Consider the following 20057-nt stretch of genomic DNA (forward strand, 5'->3'; position numbering starts at 1 on the left):
TACCCAAAGGTGTAACAAGACCTGAATTTATTCAGACACTTATAAATCCTTCTATAATACCCATATTTGTGATTATATTTATTAAAAAGCTATTACTCCTAAACTAGCCAATTTTGTATATTAATCCATCTACTCATTCATAAGTTTTACTAAGTGAAATACTATGTGTGTTGCACAACGCAAGGGGCTGGAAGAGATACCAAAATGTAAGTTGAACATTTACTGTCCGCTAAATTATAGCATAAATGGAGACAATGGCATGTACTGTGCAACAGTGTTCCACACTACAGAGCAGTACAAAAATGAAACACCCAAAAAAGTGTAAGACACCAAAGTCGGGGAAGGGATATGTCGATGTGCCAGGTGTTAGGTACAACTTCATGAAAGGTTTGACCTTGAAGGAGAAGCAGTATTTAGGGTATGAAAGGAGAAAAGAAAAACGATTCAGGCTAGAACCTTATACATAAAATCTTGCAATAAGAAATGGTCATGTTATATTACAAAGGCAGAAACTAAAACAGGCTCAGGTGGAGGGAGGGACGGGGCCATTCTGGCAGGTGGGTGGGGTGGTGCTAAGTCGTGAGGCACCTAGAAGACCAGGATGAGGAATGCGGATGACAGAGTCATGTGAGATTTCCGCAAGGTTTGTGGCAGGATGTGCTCAGTGCTTCAGAAAATTAACCAACACAGAGAAGCAGGGAAGACACTTGGGAGAGAGGAAGCAGCTGAAAAAGGTTTGCTGTGGCCTTGGCGACCAGGGGCACTGGAAAGGGAGGAGGTGACAGAGGTGTGGGAACAAAGACCAGCGCTTAGTGACCACCCTGCTGGTCTTGCCGTCCTCTCCCTCTGCCAACTCCTCCTTCACATCCCTGTGAAAGTCCTTCTTAAACACTGATTTCAAAATGCCTCTCCAACCCTTAGATACCACTGTTTTGGGATGAATCCTCCTTAAAATGCAGGTCCAATCTCACTGTACAACCTCAAAATCCAAAACAAAATCCCACAAAATTGGTGGTACCCCATTGCTTTACCAAAATAACACACAAACCTCTTCCTTAGCAATGGAGACTACTTACAATATGCCTTCCAGCTGGAATGTCCTAGTCACCTATCCAACCACCCAACAAATACTGACAGAGAGCTTGTTATGCATATGCATGGCAGGGTCCCTGCCCTCAGGAAGCCCACAGTCTAGTCCAGACACATGACACCACCCACATTCCCTGAACACTATTCCACAGCGTGCTTGTAATGGCACCTTTAGAGCCCTTGGCAGAAGCGCCACTTCTCTCTAGACTTCTTGATCCAACTAACAATCTCTCAACACTTTGCTTATGCAGTATTGTTTTTTACAGCCCTTAATTTCATTTTGCACACTACTACTATCCACTGTCCTCCTTTTAGACTTGCCAAGGGCAGGCACAGTATCTTAGTCATTTTCATGCAGGAAATATTTGTAGAAGTAAATTGGCCATGGGGACAAAACAGAGGGAAGAATAAAAGGTGATTAGCCCAATGTTTTTCTGATTTCTTATTGTTTGAAACACGATACCTGAGTTTGCTTTGTGGTTTCCATGCCCTGGTGGAAGCACTCAGCAGTCTTGTGTCCCCAAAGCCCAGAGACGGGGGTCTGCTCAGTGACTCCAGTGAGGGACTCTTGCGGAGGTGGGGGTCTGGCTTCAGGGTCTCAGTCCTTCCTTTTAGAATATCTGTGGGAACAACCACATAATCACCCATTCCTGAAGAAGCAGCTCTTGATTGCCATCATGCTTCATTCTCAAATACAATTACCGTTCCCATTTTATCCTCAACTGCAAACATATATACGTTTCTGAAGTAATAAAAATGCAATAGGGATGTGGATTCTACAGGCAGGACCACTACATCATTTATAGCATCTAACGCCAAATCAATCTCTTGTTCAAAAACTACTGTGAATTTCAAGATGATGTCACCAGAGTATTACACCAAGCACATGCCCTTCTAATGGCCTTGTGCAAGTGCCAGCAAAGCCAGCCCTGTCCCCAGGTAATATCTTTTAACTGACAGACATCTGAGAGAGAGTGGCAGGAAAATGCCTCATGTGATGATCAGATCACAGGCAGCAGTAAACAAGAAGCTGGGAACCAAGAAGAACTACTTTACAAGAGAAAAGGCCATTCTAGCCATAGGGCCTGGCTTGCTAAAAAAGTAGAAATCACCCTTTCAAGGCTCTTTTCTGCTGTCATATCAGTCTGAGTCAAAACAGATAATGAAATGAACTGAATCCTCCAGATGATACTTATTTTTCTTTTTCTCTTCTAGAGACGGGGTCTTGCTGTGTTGCCCAGGCTGGATTTGGACTTGACCTCCTAATGATCCTCTGCCTCAGCCTCCCAAGTAGCTGGGACTACAGGAGAGTGCACCACCATGTCTAGCCAGATGATATATCTTAAAGGACCATAAAAGTATGGAAGAGGAGAAATTTTTCGAGATTGTCTAGTTTATATTTATAGAGGAAACTGGAGCTCAGAGAACTAAGTGCCTTATTCAAAGCTACAGAGCAGACGAGGGACCAGGATGAGCCCACAGTTGCCGCCCATGACCTGTGAATAGTCACAGAAGAAAATAATCCGTCTACAGCTCACAGCCACCATTTAGGGGCAGTAAAGTTAGGACTGAGGCTAGTCAGCTCTAAATAGCAGAGAAAAATAGTATTTACATCCAAGAGAACAACAAGAACAGCACATTAATCTTCCAATGACCTCAATGTTGACAAGCAATTGCTGGGGATTGCTGGAAGCAAGTAATTGTCACTGCGACCTTTTGCCGTAATAACAGTAAACAGAATCATCCAAGCAGACAGGTGCCTGGTGGGGGCTAAGTAGGGAGGGCTGTCAATGAGGTATTAATTTCAGAGCAATAAGCTACTGTGGTCTCAAGTTCAGTATGTATCTTGTCAACTAAAAGAATGGTTTCTTGGCCAGGCATGATGGCTCATGACTGTAATCCCAGTGCTTTGGGAGGCCAAGACAGGAGGATTGCTTGAGGCCAGGAGTTGAAGACCAGCCTGGGTAACTTAGTGAGACCCTGTCTCTAGCCCCCCAATACATTTTTTTAATTAGCCAGGCATGGTGACATGTACCTCTAGTCCCAGCCACTTGAAGGCTGAGGCAGGAGGATCATTTGAGGCCAGAAGTTTGAGGCTGCAGAGAGCTATGATAATGCCACTGTACTCTTGCCTGTGTGAGAGCAAGACTCTCTCTCAAAGAAAACCAAAAAGAATGCTGTCTCCACACAATAGGAAACTTTAAGGCTAGTGGAACAGAGAGAAGACACAAATATTACCTACCAAAGGCTTACCTAGTACACTTAAAAATGGTTGATACGGTAAATTTAAATATTATGTCTTTTACCACAATTTTTCAAAAACCCCACACCTATCACTATGTGTGCAATCAAGTTATTCCCTCTACACAGCAAGCATGGAGACTGTGAGCCAAGTGGGCTTCCTGCTGTGCTCTGGCCTCCTCCACTCCCCTCCTAGTATGGGATACTCAGGACTGGTCTCCTGGAGCATAGACTCTCTCATTTCTCTACATCCACTGAACTCTGTCTCTGTTCTTACACTCTTGACTTTACACTGGCTTTTGGTCTTCATTTCCTTCTGCTGGAAAGTCATTATTATGACTTGGAGTGCTGTATAAACTTTCACCACTTCTTTAGAAAGCTATTACTCAGAGCAATCACCAGCCTCAGCACCAAGAGGCACAAGGTAGAAAGAATCAGGAGACTTCCTGGCCCCAGAGCCATCCAAAATTGCTGCAGCCTTTATAAGTCACTCAATTTCTGTAGGGCTTGAATATCTTCCACATAGAATTCGAGGAATGGGCTGAGATCATCTTCAAATTCTCAATTGTCAGTGTTTATCCAACTCTAAAATCCTTATTTAATTCCATGAAAAAGCAAAGAAGATTCAGAGGGGAAAGTTCCCTCATAGAAACAACTATTTTAAGAACAAGCCTAATTGTGTTTGACCAAGATCTGAAGGAAGTATAGCTGTAGAAATTTTATTTTATGCTTAGAAACAAAAGGATTTCTGTCTACGTGATCCAGACTTCTGGCTTTCTGTCCTTCCTACAGGGAGCAGTAAACAGTCCATTCAGTGTTCTCTTTGGCTTTTTTATTTCCTAACAGTGACCACATAGACACATACATAGGTTCTAAGCCCTATATTCTGGACAACCTTAACCTCCCACTAGACTCAAGCACTGTTGTCCTTTTAGTTCTGGGCAGGTGAACTGGGTTAGCAGAGAACAGCAGGTGAGATGTGCATGGCAAACACTTCCACAGCGCTCGCCACATGCCCAGCATGTTCAAGGCACTTTAACGTGCCAACTCAATCCTTGATATGATCCTAGGAGGTGGACCGGATTATTTCCATTTTAGAGATGAGGAGACGAAAGCACAGAGAAGTGGGGTGATGGGGCCAAAGCCAGGCTGAGCAGCAGTGCTGAGACTCAAGCCCACGTGTTCCTTCCTGAAGGCTGTTTCACATCAGCCTGTGACACAGGAGATGTGGTGTGAACGCAAATGTGATGGGGGTCAGGGACTGCTGAACGCAACCTCCACTTTAAAACCAGTATTTGAGTTAAAACAAAACAAAACAAATATGTACACACACATACAAACACACACACACATATTGTATAACAACAGGAAGAGGATTGCACTAAAAGACCAATACCTTTAAAGAGGCAAATTTTAAGAATTGCGGAAGCAGCAGACAAATTCAAAATCTGGGAAGTTTTTTTTCCCTTAGTTACTTTTTAAAGATGAGAAAATATGCTCTTGAGATTCAGTTAAAAAATAACATGCCAGGTACAGTGGCTCACACCTATAATCCCCGCACTGTGGGAGGTTGAGGCAAGAGGATCACGTGAGGTCAGGAATTTGAGATCAGCCTGGGCAACAAAACAGACCATGTCTCTAAAAAAAGAAAAAGAACACAACAACAACAAAATTGGGCCTGTCTCCCTAGCACAAGGACACTGAGAAGTGCAGCTGGCAGGAGACAGATGCTTTTTCCTTTTGTCAGCTGCACTGCTTCATCTAATGTCCATGACGTGTACATTATTCAGGGGTTGAAATCACTTGCAAGAAATGCCACTGATTATTTTTCTAAGCTCAGTTTCATGCAAAGAAATGAAGAAAAGTTAACTGCACGGAAAGATAAGTCAAAAGTTCTTATTGTTGACATGATTTACCTGAGAGGGGAAGGTCGGGAAGGTCCAAGCGTTGAGTCACCCCTCTGCTGGCTGGCCGCACACTGCTGTAAGTCGAATGCCTCTGTAAAAACCAGGAGGACACCAGCATGGTGAGCTCATAACATCAAGAACAGAACAAACACAGATGTGTGTGTGTGCATGCGTGTGTGTGCAATAGTTCTTAAACACAGTGGAATAACCAGGGGAGTTTTTAATTAACTCATTTATTTGAATAGGTAATACACGCAATAGACACCATCCTCAAAAGCAATAAAAAGGGCAAATAGTGAAGAGAAAGTCTCCTTTTCCTTCCCATCTCCCAGTTCTTCTCTCCAAGGGCAATCATTATTAACTGGCTTTGTGAATATCTTTCCTGGAATGTTCTACGTATATTCAAGGATGTTTGTATAAGTATTCTATTTTTAATGGTCAATAGGTATATGAAAAGATGCTCAACATCACCAATCAGGGAAATGCAAACCAAAACCACAGTAACACGCCACCTCACATTTATTAGGAAGAGCATCATCAAAAAGAAACAGAAAGAGAACAAGTGTTGGTGAGGAGGTGGAGAAAATGAAACTCCTGTGTACTGTTGGTAGGCACGTACAATGGTGCAGCCATTACACAGAACAGTATGGAGGTTCCTCAAAAAATTAAAAATAGTACAACCAAATGATCCAGCAATGCCACTTCTAGGTATTTATCCAAGAAAACTGAAAACAGGATCTCAAAGAGATATCTGCACTCTCATGTTCATTGCAGCGTAATTCACAACAACCGAGACGTGGAAGCAACCCCAGTGTCCACCACCAGATGAACGGATGAAGAAAATGTGGTACAGAATATACAATGGAATATTATTCAGCCTTAAAAAAGAAGGAAATCCTGTCCCATGCTACAATGTAAATGGGTCTTGGAGACATTATGCTAAGTCAAATACGCCAGTCACTGAAGGATAAGTGTGGCATAACTCTATGTACGTGAGGAATCTAAAGCAGTCAAAATCACAGAAACAGACAGTTGAATGGTGGCTCCCAGAGGCCTCAGGGAGGGGAAGTGGGGAATTGTTCCATGGATACAGAGTTTCAGTCAGGCAAGATAAAACTGTTGTAGAGGACAAAAAGATGGCAACAATAGACACTGGGGAGTGCTAGAGGAGGGGGAAGCAAGGATTGAAAACCTGTTGGGTACTATGCTCACTACTTGGGTGATGGGATCAATCATACACCAAACCTCAGCATCCCACAATATATCCATGTAACAAAACTGTACATGTACACCCTGAATCTGAAATAAAAGTTGAAATTAAAAACAAAAAATTTCTAGAGACCTGCCATACAATATTGTGCTTCGAGTTAATAATACCCAAAAATTTGTTAATAGGGTAGATTTCATGGTGCATTTTTTTACTGCCATTTAAAAAAGCATTTCAGAATGCAAGTCAGCATGATATTATTCAAGGAAAAACCTTGAAAAACACCCTCTGTTTTTCTAGAAACACAAATGTTATCACAGCATTACACTGTTTTATATACCACTTTGCTTCTTTCATTTACTGTATCTTAGAGGTCATTTTATACCCACCATTACGCACCATCTTGGCAGCTTTCCATGAGAAGTGCCACAAGAGACCAAGCAAGTGGCTCTGGACCAGATGGCACCACCCTCCTGTGAGACCCTGGGTTGCTTAATTCTCTGTGTCTTATTTTCTTTATCTATAACATGGCAATGATACTAAAGGTACTTACCTCAGAGGGTTATGGGAGGATTAAATGAGTTAAATCCAGTTAGAACAATCAAAACACAGCCCAGGCCGGGCGCGGTGGCTCAAGCCTGTAATCCCAGCACTTTGGGAGGCCGAGACGGGCGGATCACGGGGTCAGGAGATCGAGACCATCCTGGCTAACATGGTGAAACCCCGTCTCTACTAAAAAATACAAAAAACTAGCCGGGCGAGGTGGCGGGCGCCTGTAGTCCCAGCTACTCGGGAGGCTGAGGCAGGAGAATGGTGTGAACCCGGGAGGCGGAGCTTGCAGTGAGCTGAGATCCGGCCACTGCACTCCAGCCTGGGCGAGAGAGAGAGACTCTGTCTCCAAAAAAAAAAAAAAAAAAAACACAGCCCAGCACATGGTAAGCATTCAGTAGATCTTAGCTATTTTCATTACCATAATTTGTTTTACTGATTCTCTATTGATATTGATATTGATATTAATATTAGGAATAATGTTGCAATGAACATCCTGGTACATTCGTCTGTGCAGGGCCATTCTGAGGCTTTACAGAACATTCTTTCTCTTAGAGGCTCTACTTTATAGCATATTAAACACAATTCCATATATCTACATCCCACAAAAATATAATGGTCACGGTATACAGTTTTCAAAAGTAGTTTTAAATCTTGCTTTTGAAGTTGGCTGAACAAAAGTGACAATATGGGGCATTCCTACCCCATTCGCAATCTTGTGGGAAAGCGTCCGGTATTCCACCATTAAGTATGATGTTTGCCATAGATATATAATAAAGACCTTTTATCAGATTAAAGAATTTCCCTTCTAGTCCTAGTTTTCTAAGAATTTCCATCAAGAAAGATATTAATCTTTATTGAATACATTTTTCTGCCACCTACTAAGATAACTATATATATATATATATATATATATATATATATATATATATTTTTTTTTTTTTTTTTTTTTTTTTTTAATATAGAGTCTTACTCTGTCGCCCAGGAGTGGAATGGCATGAACTCAGGTCACTGCAACCTCCGCCTCCCAGGTTTAAGCCATTCTTGTGCTTCAGCCTCCCAAGCAGCTGGGGGTTACAGGCATGCGCCACCACACCCAGCTAATTTTTGTATTTTTAGTAGAGACTGGGGTTTTGCCATGGTGACCAGAGTGGTCTTGAACTCCTGGCCTCCAGTGATCCACCTACCTTGGCCTCTCAAAGTGCTGGGATTGTAGGCATAAGCCACTGCACCCGGTCGACCATATTCTTTTTATACCTTTGTTAATGTGGTGAATTACTCTGCTTGGCTTCAATAGTTAAGACCACCTTCCATTCCTGGAATAAACCAAACATGACACGATCTTTGTCATGTTATCTCTGAATAAGGTTTTCCAAGATTTTGTTCAGGGTTTTTGCAAAGAGGTTCGTGAGAAAGACTGATCTTTTAATTTTCTTGTCTATTAATGTTCTTGCAAGTATTAGGGATGAAAGCTATGCTGACCTCTTTCCTAGTCTCTGAATTTACGTAAGACTGACATTATTTCTTCCTTAAATGTTTGGGAGGTTTCATGGTGAAGCCACAAGGGCCTGGCATTTCCTTTAAGGAAAAAATATAAATTATAGATGATTGAGATTTTCTACTACTCTCTCCTATGTAAGTTTAGCAAGTTACATTTTTCTAAGATTTTGACTATTTCATCAATATTTTCTAATTTATAGCACTAAGTGTAACATATAATATTCTCTTACTATTGCTTTAATAATTATGAAATATTTAGTGATGTATCCATTTACAAATTCCTGATACAGGTAATTCTGCATTAGCTTTTCTTGTCAGGTGTTTTGAATTTTAACAGCCTTTTAAAAGAACAAACTCCATGCAGAACTCCTTTAAATAGTCTTTTCACTGCAAGTATCCTAGGAAAAAACATATGGTTTTGTTGGACTGAAAGCATCGTTCTTTTGTGTTCACCTTTGAAGGGTATTTTTACCAGGTACAGCGTTTTGAAGCATATTTTCACCACGTAAAGGAAAGCAGGTTTCTGTCAGCATTTTGCAGATGTCACTGCATTGTCTTCAGGGCTTCCGTCATTTTTGTTGAGAAGAAAGATGTCAGTTTTGCTCTTGCTCCTTTGACATTAAGGTGTCTTTTTTCTTTTGGGTGCTTTTAGGATTCTTTCTCTTTCATTTCCAGCAGTTTTAACCTCATGTGTCTAAGTGGATTTCTTTGTACTCATCTCACTTGGGGTTCATATTGTTTCTTGAAACTGGGCTTGACATCTTTTATCAGTTTTGGAAATTCTTGATCATTATCCCTTCCAATATTGCCTCTGCCCTTTTTCTCCCCTTTTGGGGACGCCAATTACACATGAGATCTTTTTATTCCATCCCGTATGTTTCTTATGTCCTTTTCTCTATTTCCTATCCTTTTTCTCTGTGCTTCAGTTCAGATATTTACACTGACTTGTCTTCTGTTCTTTAAGTCTCTCTTTAACTGTTTAAGCTACAGTTAAACTTTATTGAGTCTCTAATTCGGGTATTTTATTTTTAAGTTATAAAATCTCGAATGGATTCTTTTTTATAGATTGTGGTTTTCTGCTGAAATTCTCTACCTTGTCACTTATTTTGTTGACAGCATTAATCTCAGGTGTTTTAGGGTCTATGTCTAATAATATCAATATCTGAATCTTCTGTGTCTGTTTCTATTGTCTATTTTTTCTCTCGGTTTTTCATCACTTGGTATTATCTATTTGTATGCTCCGATTTTTGTTTTATTTTATTTTATTTTATTTTGAGATGGAGTCTTACTCTGTTGCCTAGACTGGAATGCAGTGGCAGATCTCAGCTCACCACAACCTCCGCCTCCTGGGTTCAAGTGATTCTCCTGCCTCAGCCTCCTGAGTAGCTGGGACAACAGGCGCACACCACCATGCCCGGTTGATTTTTGTATTTTTAGTAGAGACGGGGTTTCACTATGTTGGTCAGACTGGTCTTGAACTCCTGACCTCATGATCTGCCTGCTTTGGCCTCCCAAAATGCTAGGATTACAGGTGTGAGCCACTGCACCCAGCCATGCCTGGCATTTTTTAAAGTTACTATATGACATTGTACTTTTAAAATGTGGCTATAATTTAAGGATCTAGATGATGTAATTGTCCTCCAGAGAGTATTTACTTCTGCTTCCAGAAGGCAGTTAAGATAGGGGAAGAACATCTAAATCCAAACCCATGTTTCTATGAGTTTTAAGACTGAATAAATAAAAGACTTCCTTAAGATATTTAGGGAGAATATTTTAATCATCTAATAGCTAGAAAGACATTTTAGGGCAGGAAACAAAACAAAATCTTAAAACACAACACAAAAATGTAAAATTTCTCTTCAGTAAAAGATAACTATTAATATGACATTAAAAGATAACAAAGATAATACAATTACATATGTAAAAATGTTAAAAAGCACAATATATCAAGACTTCTTACAAAATGGAAAAAGACTAACACTTCAAAAGAAGAGCAGGCAAATGGTCGGGCGCGGTGGCTCAAGCCTGTAATCCCAGCACTTTGGGAGGCCGAGACGGGCGGATCACGAGGTCAGAAGATCGAGACCATCCTGGCTAACACGGTGAAACCCCGTCTCTAATAAAAATACAAAAAACTAGCCAGGCGAGGTGGCGGGCGCCTGTAGTCCCAGCTACTCGGGAGGCTGAGGCAGGAGAACGGCGTAAATCCGGGAGGCGGAGCTTGCAGTGAGCTGAGATTGCGCCATTGCACTCCAGCCTACAGAGCGAGACTCCGTCTCAAAAAAAAAAGAAAAGCAGGCAAAGTATGTAAGTTTCCATACAGACATACAAAAGATAAATGGCCTATAATCATATGAAGAAGTGCTCAACCTTACTGATAAAGTAAAACAAGATACTATTGTTCATTTACTTAATCTTCAAAATTTATAGACAGTGTCAAAATTCTTGGAAAATAGTACAGTGAGTGGGAGGGCAAACTGAAGGGCAACGTGTCTATCAAGTTTTTCAACATGCTGGAAGAGGTCAAATACATTTCCTTTTCTAGGACCCCATTTTCCTTTACTAGGAATCAATTTGTATATCTCAAGACGGGCTCACTCATCCTCATCTCTTTGTAGGGTGACCTATTGAACTATAGGGGACTGGGAAGCTAAAGGGTGTACTTGGCAAACTCCTTTAAAGTTTGGCTCATCAAGTGGCCAAGCTTCTGTCAAACAGGCCCCCTCTCAGAGGATCTGGAAGGTGCAAGGGAGTGGAAGGCTTCCCTTCTGCAGCTTCTCCTGGAAAACATGGCTGGAAGGCACTCGCTCTTCTGTGGCAGGGGAGCAGAGGTTCTAGGGAGTGTTCCATCGTTTTCTGGTCAGTATGGGGCAGGCACAGAGTCTGCTTTGCTGGCATGGACTGCACCTGTGGCAGTGCAGTCACAAGGCTGATCCTAGATCTTGGTAGCAGTGGCAGTCGCTGGGTAAGCACCTAGAGAAAGACTTCCTGATTCTGGCAGAAACAGAAGCTCCTTTCATGGGCTAACTTTCAGATGCTCTGGGAACCTTTCCTGGAATCTCAGTGCAGCCCAGACCTTTCTCCAGCCCTCAGTACCAAAAGCCCTGTATTAAATTCCTTTCTGCTTAACTACTGTGATCTCTGATATTTACAAATGAATCTTGATATATCCTTATTTAAAAAGTAGCCCCATAAGTGGTCAAAAATTTGAATCAGTATCTTCACTGCATTGTTTTTTGTATTAAGTTAAATCCAAAAACACCTAACTTCTATCAGTAGAAGAGTGGCTAAATAAATCACCACATATTATGTAATCTTTTATAAAAAAGAATTGTTTCTCCAAATGTTAAAATTTGAAGACATATTCCTTCATTCATTCAACAAATATTTACTGAACTTCTACTACAATGTGACCATGTGCCAGCCAGTGTTATAGACAAAACAGCAAGCAAAATGAACAAAAATATCTGACCTCATGAAGCTTACATTCCAATGATAAAGTGAAATAAGTATTGGAATAATGCATAGTGTAATCCAATTTACAAAACACACACTCTACACACACACACACTAATATGTGTAAAGAAAAACATCTAGAGGGATACACAGCAGACCATAAGCAGTGGTTATTTCTGGGGCTCATCTACCTGCATTGGAGAGACAGCAGCTGCTGGAGCAGTCCTCACTGGTATCCCACTTAGGGGACTTCTGGGGGTCTTATGGACAGAAATATTCTGTCCAGTTCCACCTGCCAAGAAAAAATATGAGAACATTTATATGTTGCTCCACTTCAAAATAGCATATAGTTGTTCCTGATTTCTTGTTACTTTTTTTGGTGGCTTAAGGAGTATCCGTGTTTAGCATAATATTTACTCTATTATCCTTTTCTTCTCTGGACTAGAGCTGCACTGGGGAAACAAGAAGGGAAGAGTTAATTGAGTGGAGGTCAGTCTTAGACGAAGGATAGCTGAGCAAAAAGAAACTATATAAATAATGAGGTGCCTAGAGAAGGAAGGAACAGAAAAGTTCTTGTACAAATTGTTAATTCATTTCCTGTCTTCACAGACATGAAAGGCTTTCATATCTTTGAATATGTAGAGTCTAGTCTTAATCTAATTTAGGTGCAAACAATTTTAGCAGAGACAACCAGGTACATCCTAGGATTAACTTTTACTACAGTCTCCCAATACAATGGCATGTTTGTTGCAGTCTGGGGAAGAAAGATATTGTTACTGTAGAGAGATGCATTCTGTTTCTTCTATTTGCTATGTTTATGTGTACAGTATATGTATGAAGTACAGCTACGCATCTTTCTCATATAGGAAGACAAGCATGACTAAAGGGGAATTGTGAGACCATCAGACAATTCCAGGAAAAGCTGGGAACACACCTAGATCAGGAGTGACAGATTAGCACAGGTGCTCACGTACAAGACCAGATAGAAAAACGTCTAGCAGGTTGCAAGATGGGGATGGCCAGGGGTACCTACAAGAGGGCCAGGTGCACAGATGTGATGCCTCATTTCCTACGAGATGAAGTCTCCAGCTGACCCTTGTAATTCTCATGAGATGACAAAAAGGCAAACAGCAGTGACCTGAATTTAATGGCTATAAGAGGCAGAAAAGAAAGGTAGCAAGGCAGGAATCGGATGGAAGGAAGAGGTAGAGAGGAAGAGGCTGCATTTGTGTTATTCACGCACCAGTCTCTCCATCAGTGTCTCCCCGGAGCCTCAGCCAGGCTCCTGCATGCAGTGGCTACATGTGGTAGGACCTGGAAAGCGCCCTTGTGGTTGTAACAACATAGGGCCGGGGTGGAGCAGAGATAGTAGACATATCAAATGTCGGGCCAAAGTTTGAATTTGGAGCTTTGCTTATAGAAAAACTGTGATCAAATACCTGGGCGTCCCAAGTCAAATGACTTGATAAGTGACTTAACGGTGGTTGCCGACTCCGGGGGTGTTGGAGATGTTCTGCTAACACAGACACCAGGCCACCGACCAGCAGCATCGACCTCAGGGGACTCTGGCTCTTCATCCACAGGTCTGCATGGCAAAGAGCAAATCAGATTGAAAAGGTAGAGGACATCCCCATGGGAGAAAAAGACACAGAGGAAAACAGAACTGATGTGGAGAAAATAAACGAAGCTGGAAGGGAAATTCTGAATTTAACATCCTGTTTTCTCTACCAGTTTGCATCTTTAGGAAATAATGTAGGTATTGTTCTCAATTTTTAGAAGAGTTGTTTTCTTGGGAAATGGTCAGAAATAGTTATTTTTGTATGTAGAGTGACTTGATATTAGCTTCAAATAAAAAGTGTGTATGGCTACTCTGCAAATTGTGCATTTTTCTGAAAAAATGCAAATGTTATTGATCATAAATATTTTGTCTACTGTCAATGATGAATGCAGTGGATTGGCTGCCGACATGTGCTCCAACCGCCATGCAGTACAGAGTTTGGAAAGATGAAATCTCACAGCTCTCCTACAGCTGGGATTTTGGGTGTGATTTAAGTTCTACCAATAAGAAAGACTTGGGCAAGACCTGGAGTGGGACCTGGATCAGAGGAAGAGAGGTAGGGCACAGGGCATTCACTATGTAGACAGAGACTGTAGAAGAGACAAGATGCTATGGTGCTGGCAACCGCAGTGGCAGCTTTCCAACTGGATGGGCAGCTTTCTGAAGTTAAGGCTCCTGTCCTGGTGGAGGGAGCAGGTTCCCTGGTGGTTCAGTTCTGTGTGGACTTTGGGAGCTGCTCCTGGAAGCTCAGCCTTCCCAACAATTCTGCAAACCATATAACACCTTTCTGCCTAAGCCAACGAGAGTGCGATCCATTATACATGACAGAATCCTGATTCAGACACTCTGCCTTCTAAGCATAAGAGTGGTAACAGCACTCTAAAATCACACTGCAATTCTGCACGAGGTCAAGCTCCTGCTCTCACCCAGGTTTCCTGGTGTGTTCTTCATGAGGCTTCTAGACTCATAGAAAGTATTCTATGATAGATCATTGACCCGATCCTCAATCCTCTCATGCATGGCTTCCTCATCTAGGGGACTTTGGCATGTCATGTGATCTCCCTGTGAGCGACCCAAGACAAGGACTCCCAATCTTCTCATTGCTAAATCACTGCTCTCTTCATTGTACCATATTGCCACAGCTGTCTTGCAAGATGAATAATTTATGAGAATAATTCAAACAATGTTTCTGGAAGTGTATCTCAATAAGGTCAGTGGAAGTTTAAAATAAATCAGAAAATAAAATAGTTACTTACTGATCATTTTGAAATTAATCTAGCTACTCATAAGCTTCTGCACTTGAATTTATTTGTCCTTAATTCTCTGAGCTTTCTTCTGCTGCTCTATAAACAACATGAATAGAATAAATGTTGCCCAGGCTGGTCTCAACCTCCTGAGCTCAGACAATCTGCCTGCCTTGGCCTCCCAAAGTGCTAGGATGACAGGCATGAGCCACTGCGCCTGGCCAACTTCCTACCAGTTAAGCCTTACAATCTTCACTCTACAGTCCCTTCTTATGAGTGAAAAAAAAAATCAGTAAACTGAAAACTTCATTGGAAGAAACTATCAGGCACTTCAGAAACTGTAGGAGGTTGGGTTTTTAAAATAATTTTTAAAGGTTTTTTGAGAGGAACTGGTTTTCATACTTTCCCATACAATAAAATCAGGTGGCGAAAACGCAGAAAGAGAACGCACAGGTTAGGTTTGAGCAGAAAATAATTTCCTCTGTCTGTGCTAGCCATTCTCATGAAGGTCATCAACAAACAAAATGGGCCACCTTCTTTTTTTTTTTCCCTGAGACAAGAGTCTCGCTCTGTTGCCCAGGCTGGAGTGCAGTGACACAATCTCAGCTCACTGCAACCTCTACCTCCCGGGTTCAAGCGATTCTCATGCCTCAGCCTCCTGAGTAGCTGGGACTACAGGCAAGTGCCACCACACCTGGCTCTTCTTTCGTATTTTTTTTTTTTTTTTTTTTAGTAGAGACGGGGTTCGCCATGTTGCCCAGGCTGGTCTCAACCTCCTGAGCTCAGACAATCTGCCTGCCTTGGCCTCCCAAAGTGCTAGGATGACAGGCATGAACCACTGCTCCTGGCCAACTTCTTACCAGTCCAACTAAATGACTCAGTACCAAAGGCCTCCAAGGACAATCATTTTAAGTAATTCATTTTACATTTCATTCTTTGATAATTTAATAAGAAAATGGAGAAGCCTACATTCTGCTGAGGTTATTCCTTTCAGTTATCTAAATTTATCTGCAATTCAAAATATCAAATGATAAATTTAAAAAGCAAGGCCACAAGAATCAATTACCTCTGCCTTCAGGTATCCAAAGACAATATTTCAAACACTCAGTCTACTTGGCTAGAACAGTAAGAGTCAATATGAGAAAACTGTATTATTTGAGTACAGAAATACCCACTGTGTTATATAACAGTGATGAAGGGGGTGGGGGGGTGTCTGTGTGCCTCTGTGTGTGTGTGTGTGTGTGAGGGATTCACAAAAGAAAGCCTGAATTGAATAACCAAAGAAAATGGTTATTAAGAATGCTATTGGCTTATTAGTATGTACTTTAATCATAAATGAGGTTAAAAATCCTTACACCAGCCTATTTTAGAATTGGCTGGGATCGATTAGTAACAGCATCAGCAATAAATGAAGTATTACATTTCCTCCATTCCAAGGAAGAATAAAAACTCTGTATTCTGTAATGAATATTAAGAAATATTTACGCATACAGCCAGGTATGTCTTAGCATTAAATAAAGGAAAAACTGCAAGGTACCACTACTGCAGAAACACTTGTTCAAGGCTTGCTACTGCCTCTAAGGCTGATGTTAGATTCTAGAGTCAACCTGTAAAATAACATATCACACATGTAGTCAAATAAGCCATGAAAATAACTTGAGTCACTCAAAAGTACATGCTTTTGTAAACATTACTGTCTACAAACACACCATCTCTGCAGCAATCTCACATACTCGCATTCCCTCCAGCCTTTCATGGTTGGCTCTCTTTAGTTACATCACAGATTAAATAGCTGCTTTGCGTTTAGGGGCCACGCTTAAAACAACAAACATGAAGCATGTGTTCTACCTGCTCCTAGCATATAAAACTAAAATAATAATCGATAATTTCAGCAAAACAAGTATGATGAATATGTGTATGATATAACTCCACTGCATATGACAAGCACAGTACCATGTGTCTTAAAAACATTATCTAATTTAATTTTCAACAAAACTCCTAAATATTATTATCCCTTAGAGGAAAATTTGACCATGGTCACACGGTTCATGAATGGTGAATCTGGGATGCAAATCCAGCTCTGGCCATGCCTTTCTCAAATTTTCTATAATGCATAAATGTTCTGTGAGAGGTATACAAGGTTCTAGAAATAATACTTACGGTATTTCTTCCTAAAATTTAAGTATATTTTAAAAATACTACCAATAGTTATTTCAGTGTTCCCATCTTTATACAATAACCTGCTCTTAAAAGGTGGCAACCCATACCAGAGCATGACAGCTGTAGGCCAGACCGCCCAATGCTGTGTCACACACAGCAGGTGATGCACACTCCATAAGCAAGCAGTGTCTCCATGGAGAACAGCAAGGCGCACGGCCCTCCTCATTGAATGTCGGTCTGCCTTCTATGCCTTACCTTGTCAATTAAGCACATATACATATGTGTCTGTAATTATTTCCCTTTAAAAAATTTATTTAACCTTTCTAATTTGCTGCTTTCCTTGTTACATTAGAGAGCAGAGTTTTCAAATGTCAGTGATGGTGTACAGCATTTACTTCCTCAAAACACCACTCTATGTCATTGTTCATTCTGATCCAGGTACAGGTGAGCTCCTGTACGTGACGATTTTTAAAGTATTCAAAGATTAACTCCATTTGGGTGGTGTTGCATGGCACCACTGCTACCTTCACAATTGGCAGATTAATATTTGTGAAGACGGCGGGTCGCGTGTCAACCACATGCTCATGCCTGCCGGGCTCTTTCCTGAACACCTGAAGCCCAACCCCAGGCCTTTCGGTTAATCTCCCAAGACTCCCCCTGCCCGTCTAGTTTTGGACTATTCACCTGAAGTTTTTTACTTTTATGTCCTGCCTCTGTGCCTCTGCTCATTCTATGCCCTTGTCTGGAATGTAATTTTCTCTAAATACTTATTTTGCACAAAACAAACCTAACGGAAGTTTTTCACTCTATTTGAAGACAGAAATTATGAAGTACTTTGTCTCTTAGGTGTCAAACAATATCTTCTAAATTTCACTTTCAAATTTCAATAAAAGCATATATAACAATAAAAACAAACAGGATACGAAAGTAATTTGAATACCAGCATCTTAATCTACAAATCCGAACAGTAAGAATCAGAGAGTAAAAGTCTTGTAGTCAAGTATCACTGACATGGCTTAGATTTTGAAGAACTTCTGCTAATCGAGAGTTCATAGTCGGGGGAATGAAAATACAATACCAAGGGCTTTCCCCCAATTCCCTTCCAAAGAAAATGGAGATATGGGAAAACCCCAACTAATGTCTCCCACCCTAGAGGGCCAGGGCTGGAGAGGAGCACGAGATGCCCAGAGAGATGCAGGGCATTCTGGCAAAGGATCAGGAACAAGAGGAATTTACATTCGACGAGGCCAAGGTTGGTTTACCTCAGGCATAAAGGGCAGTAGTGACAAGGGGCAGGGCGGGAAGAGCCACAGTGTGCACCTAAAATGGATGAAGGGCACACACACAGATCCAGAGAGCTGGCTCTGCATTCCAGGCTCACCAAGCACAGAAGAAACTGGGCACACGTGAATTTCCCACTGGGCACTCACCCTTCTCTACTCTACCTGGGCTTCAGTACCTCCCAATATGTAACATAAATGTACCTTCAAGAACCTCCCAACACGTTTAAGTCATGAGAAGAAGACCTGAAGCACTGTCAGGCAAAGACAGTGATCTGAGGAGAATCCAGATACGGACCTGAGGCGAATGTCAGGCCCTGCCACACCTGAATCTGCTTCAGCAAGAGAAGGTGACAGGCAAAATCACACCCTGCTCGATGCACAGTTCATAATACAAAGTGAACGGGAAAGTGCACTCAGGAGAGGACCGACGTTTGTAAATTCATGACTGGAAACAGAGTTCAACACTGATACCATCTGCCTTAAAATTCAATAAAATAAAAATTTTAAATGAAAGGATGAGTTAAAAGTAATATAAGTAATCTAATAATCCACGAATATCTTAAAGCAGAACTAACTCAAAAGAGAAATAAATTGGAGCATATCTAGGGCAGGTCTCTCTGAATGTGGATGAAATAAACCATGTAAAGGTGGGATTTCAATTCAGTGGACAAAGGATGACTCTGGTAATAAATAGTGCTACCCAGTGGGAGAAAAAGAATCACATCTCACATCAAATTAAATAAAGAGAGGTGGATCAAATGGTCTGCATGTGTGTGTGCATCAAGTAGATGAAGACATTTAACAGCATACTTGTATAACATTGGGGAGAAGGAATCTTTTAAAAAAAAGAATAAAGGAAAACACTAACAGTTTACATTACATAAAAATATAACATTTTCTATGATAAAGATGATAAAGCCATATCATATGATAAATACGATAAAGACGATAAAGGCTCATAATACAGGGGATAAAATCACATCCCTCATAAAATACTGACTTACAAGCTGATGAGAAAAAAGCAATCGGCTCAGCGAAAAAACGGGGAAAAGTTGCAAAACTAGTAATTCTTAGAAAATGCAGTAGTTAGTAAACATACAAAGATATGCTTAGAAAGGGCTGGGCATGGTGGCTCATGGCTGTAATCCCTGCACTTTGGGAGGCTGAGTTGGGAGGATCACTTGAGCCCAGGAGTTCAATATCACTCTCTCTGGGCAACATAGTTGAGACCTCATGTCTACCAAAAAAAAAAAAAAAAAAAAATTAGCTGGGCATGGTGGTGTGCCCCTGTAGTCCCAGCTACTCAGGAGGCTGGGGTGGGAGGATCGCTCTAGTCCAGGAGGTTGAGGCTGCAGTGAGCCATGATTGTACCACTGCACTCCAGCCTAGGTGACAGAGTGAGGCCCTGTCTTAAAAAAAAAAAAATGCTGAGAGAAATGCAAATTAAAGAGCTAATAAGACAGCATTTTTTGATTATCCTATTGGCAAAAATAAGATCAAGGCTCTCCACCACTGCTCAGGCTGTATAGAGATGGGCATGTTCAAGAGTGAAATGTCACAGCACTCAGGTGAGTAACTGGAGACATCTATTAAAATAAAAATGTGCATATACTTTAGAGCAGCAATAGTATTTTGAAAAACTAATTCTATAAAAATAAAACCACAACTACATAGGACTATATGAATAAGGACTGCTATTACAGCATTACTCATAAAGAAAATAATTGTAACCTTGCTGTGCATTAGTAAGACAATATTTTAATATTCCAGGACATGTCCTTCCTGTGGAAGGTCATGTTGCTCTTAAAATAAGCTAGATTTGCATGTATTGACCTGGAAGGATGCCTATGACATATAAAATAA

General features: G+C 41.1%; 1 protein-coding gene across 7 annotated transcripts in view; it reads right to left on the reverse strand.

The window, feature by feature from the left end:
• The window catches only part of SPECC1 (sperm antigen with calponin homology and coiled-coil domains 1), a 316918-nt gene that overhangs the window by 54324 nt on the left and 242537 nt on the right, over window positions 1-20057 (reverse strand). For all 7 annotated transcript variants that reach the window (XM_030923259.1, XM_030923260.1, XM_030923264.1 and 4 more), the window contains 4 exons: window positions 13389-13534; window positions 12141-12241; window positions 5247-5328; window positions 1553-1709 (listed from right to left, as the gene is read on the reverse strand). In XM_030923259.1, the coding sequence (XP_030779119.1) occupies window positions 1553-1709; window positions 5247-5328; window positions 12141-12241; window positions 13389-13534 (486 nt within the window). The remainder of the gene's footprint in view (window positions 1-1552; window positions 1710-5246; window positions 5329-12140; window positions 12242-13388; window positions 13535-20057) is intronic.

This window comes from Rhinopithecus roxellana, chromosome 19 (assembly GCF_007565055.1).
Source record: "Rhinopithecus roxellana isolate Shanxi Qingling chromosome 19, ASM756505v1, whole genome shotgun sequence".
In the NCBI taxonomy this organism is placed as follows: Eukaryota; Metazoa; Chordata; class Mammalia; order Primates; family Cercopithecidae; genus Rhinopithecus; species Rhinopithecus roxellana.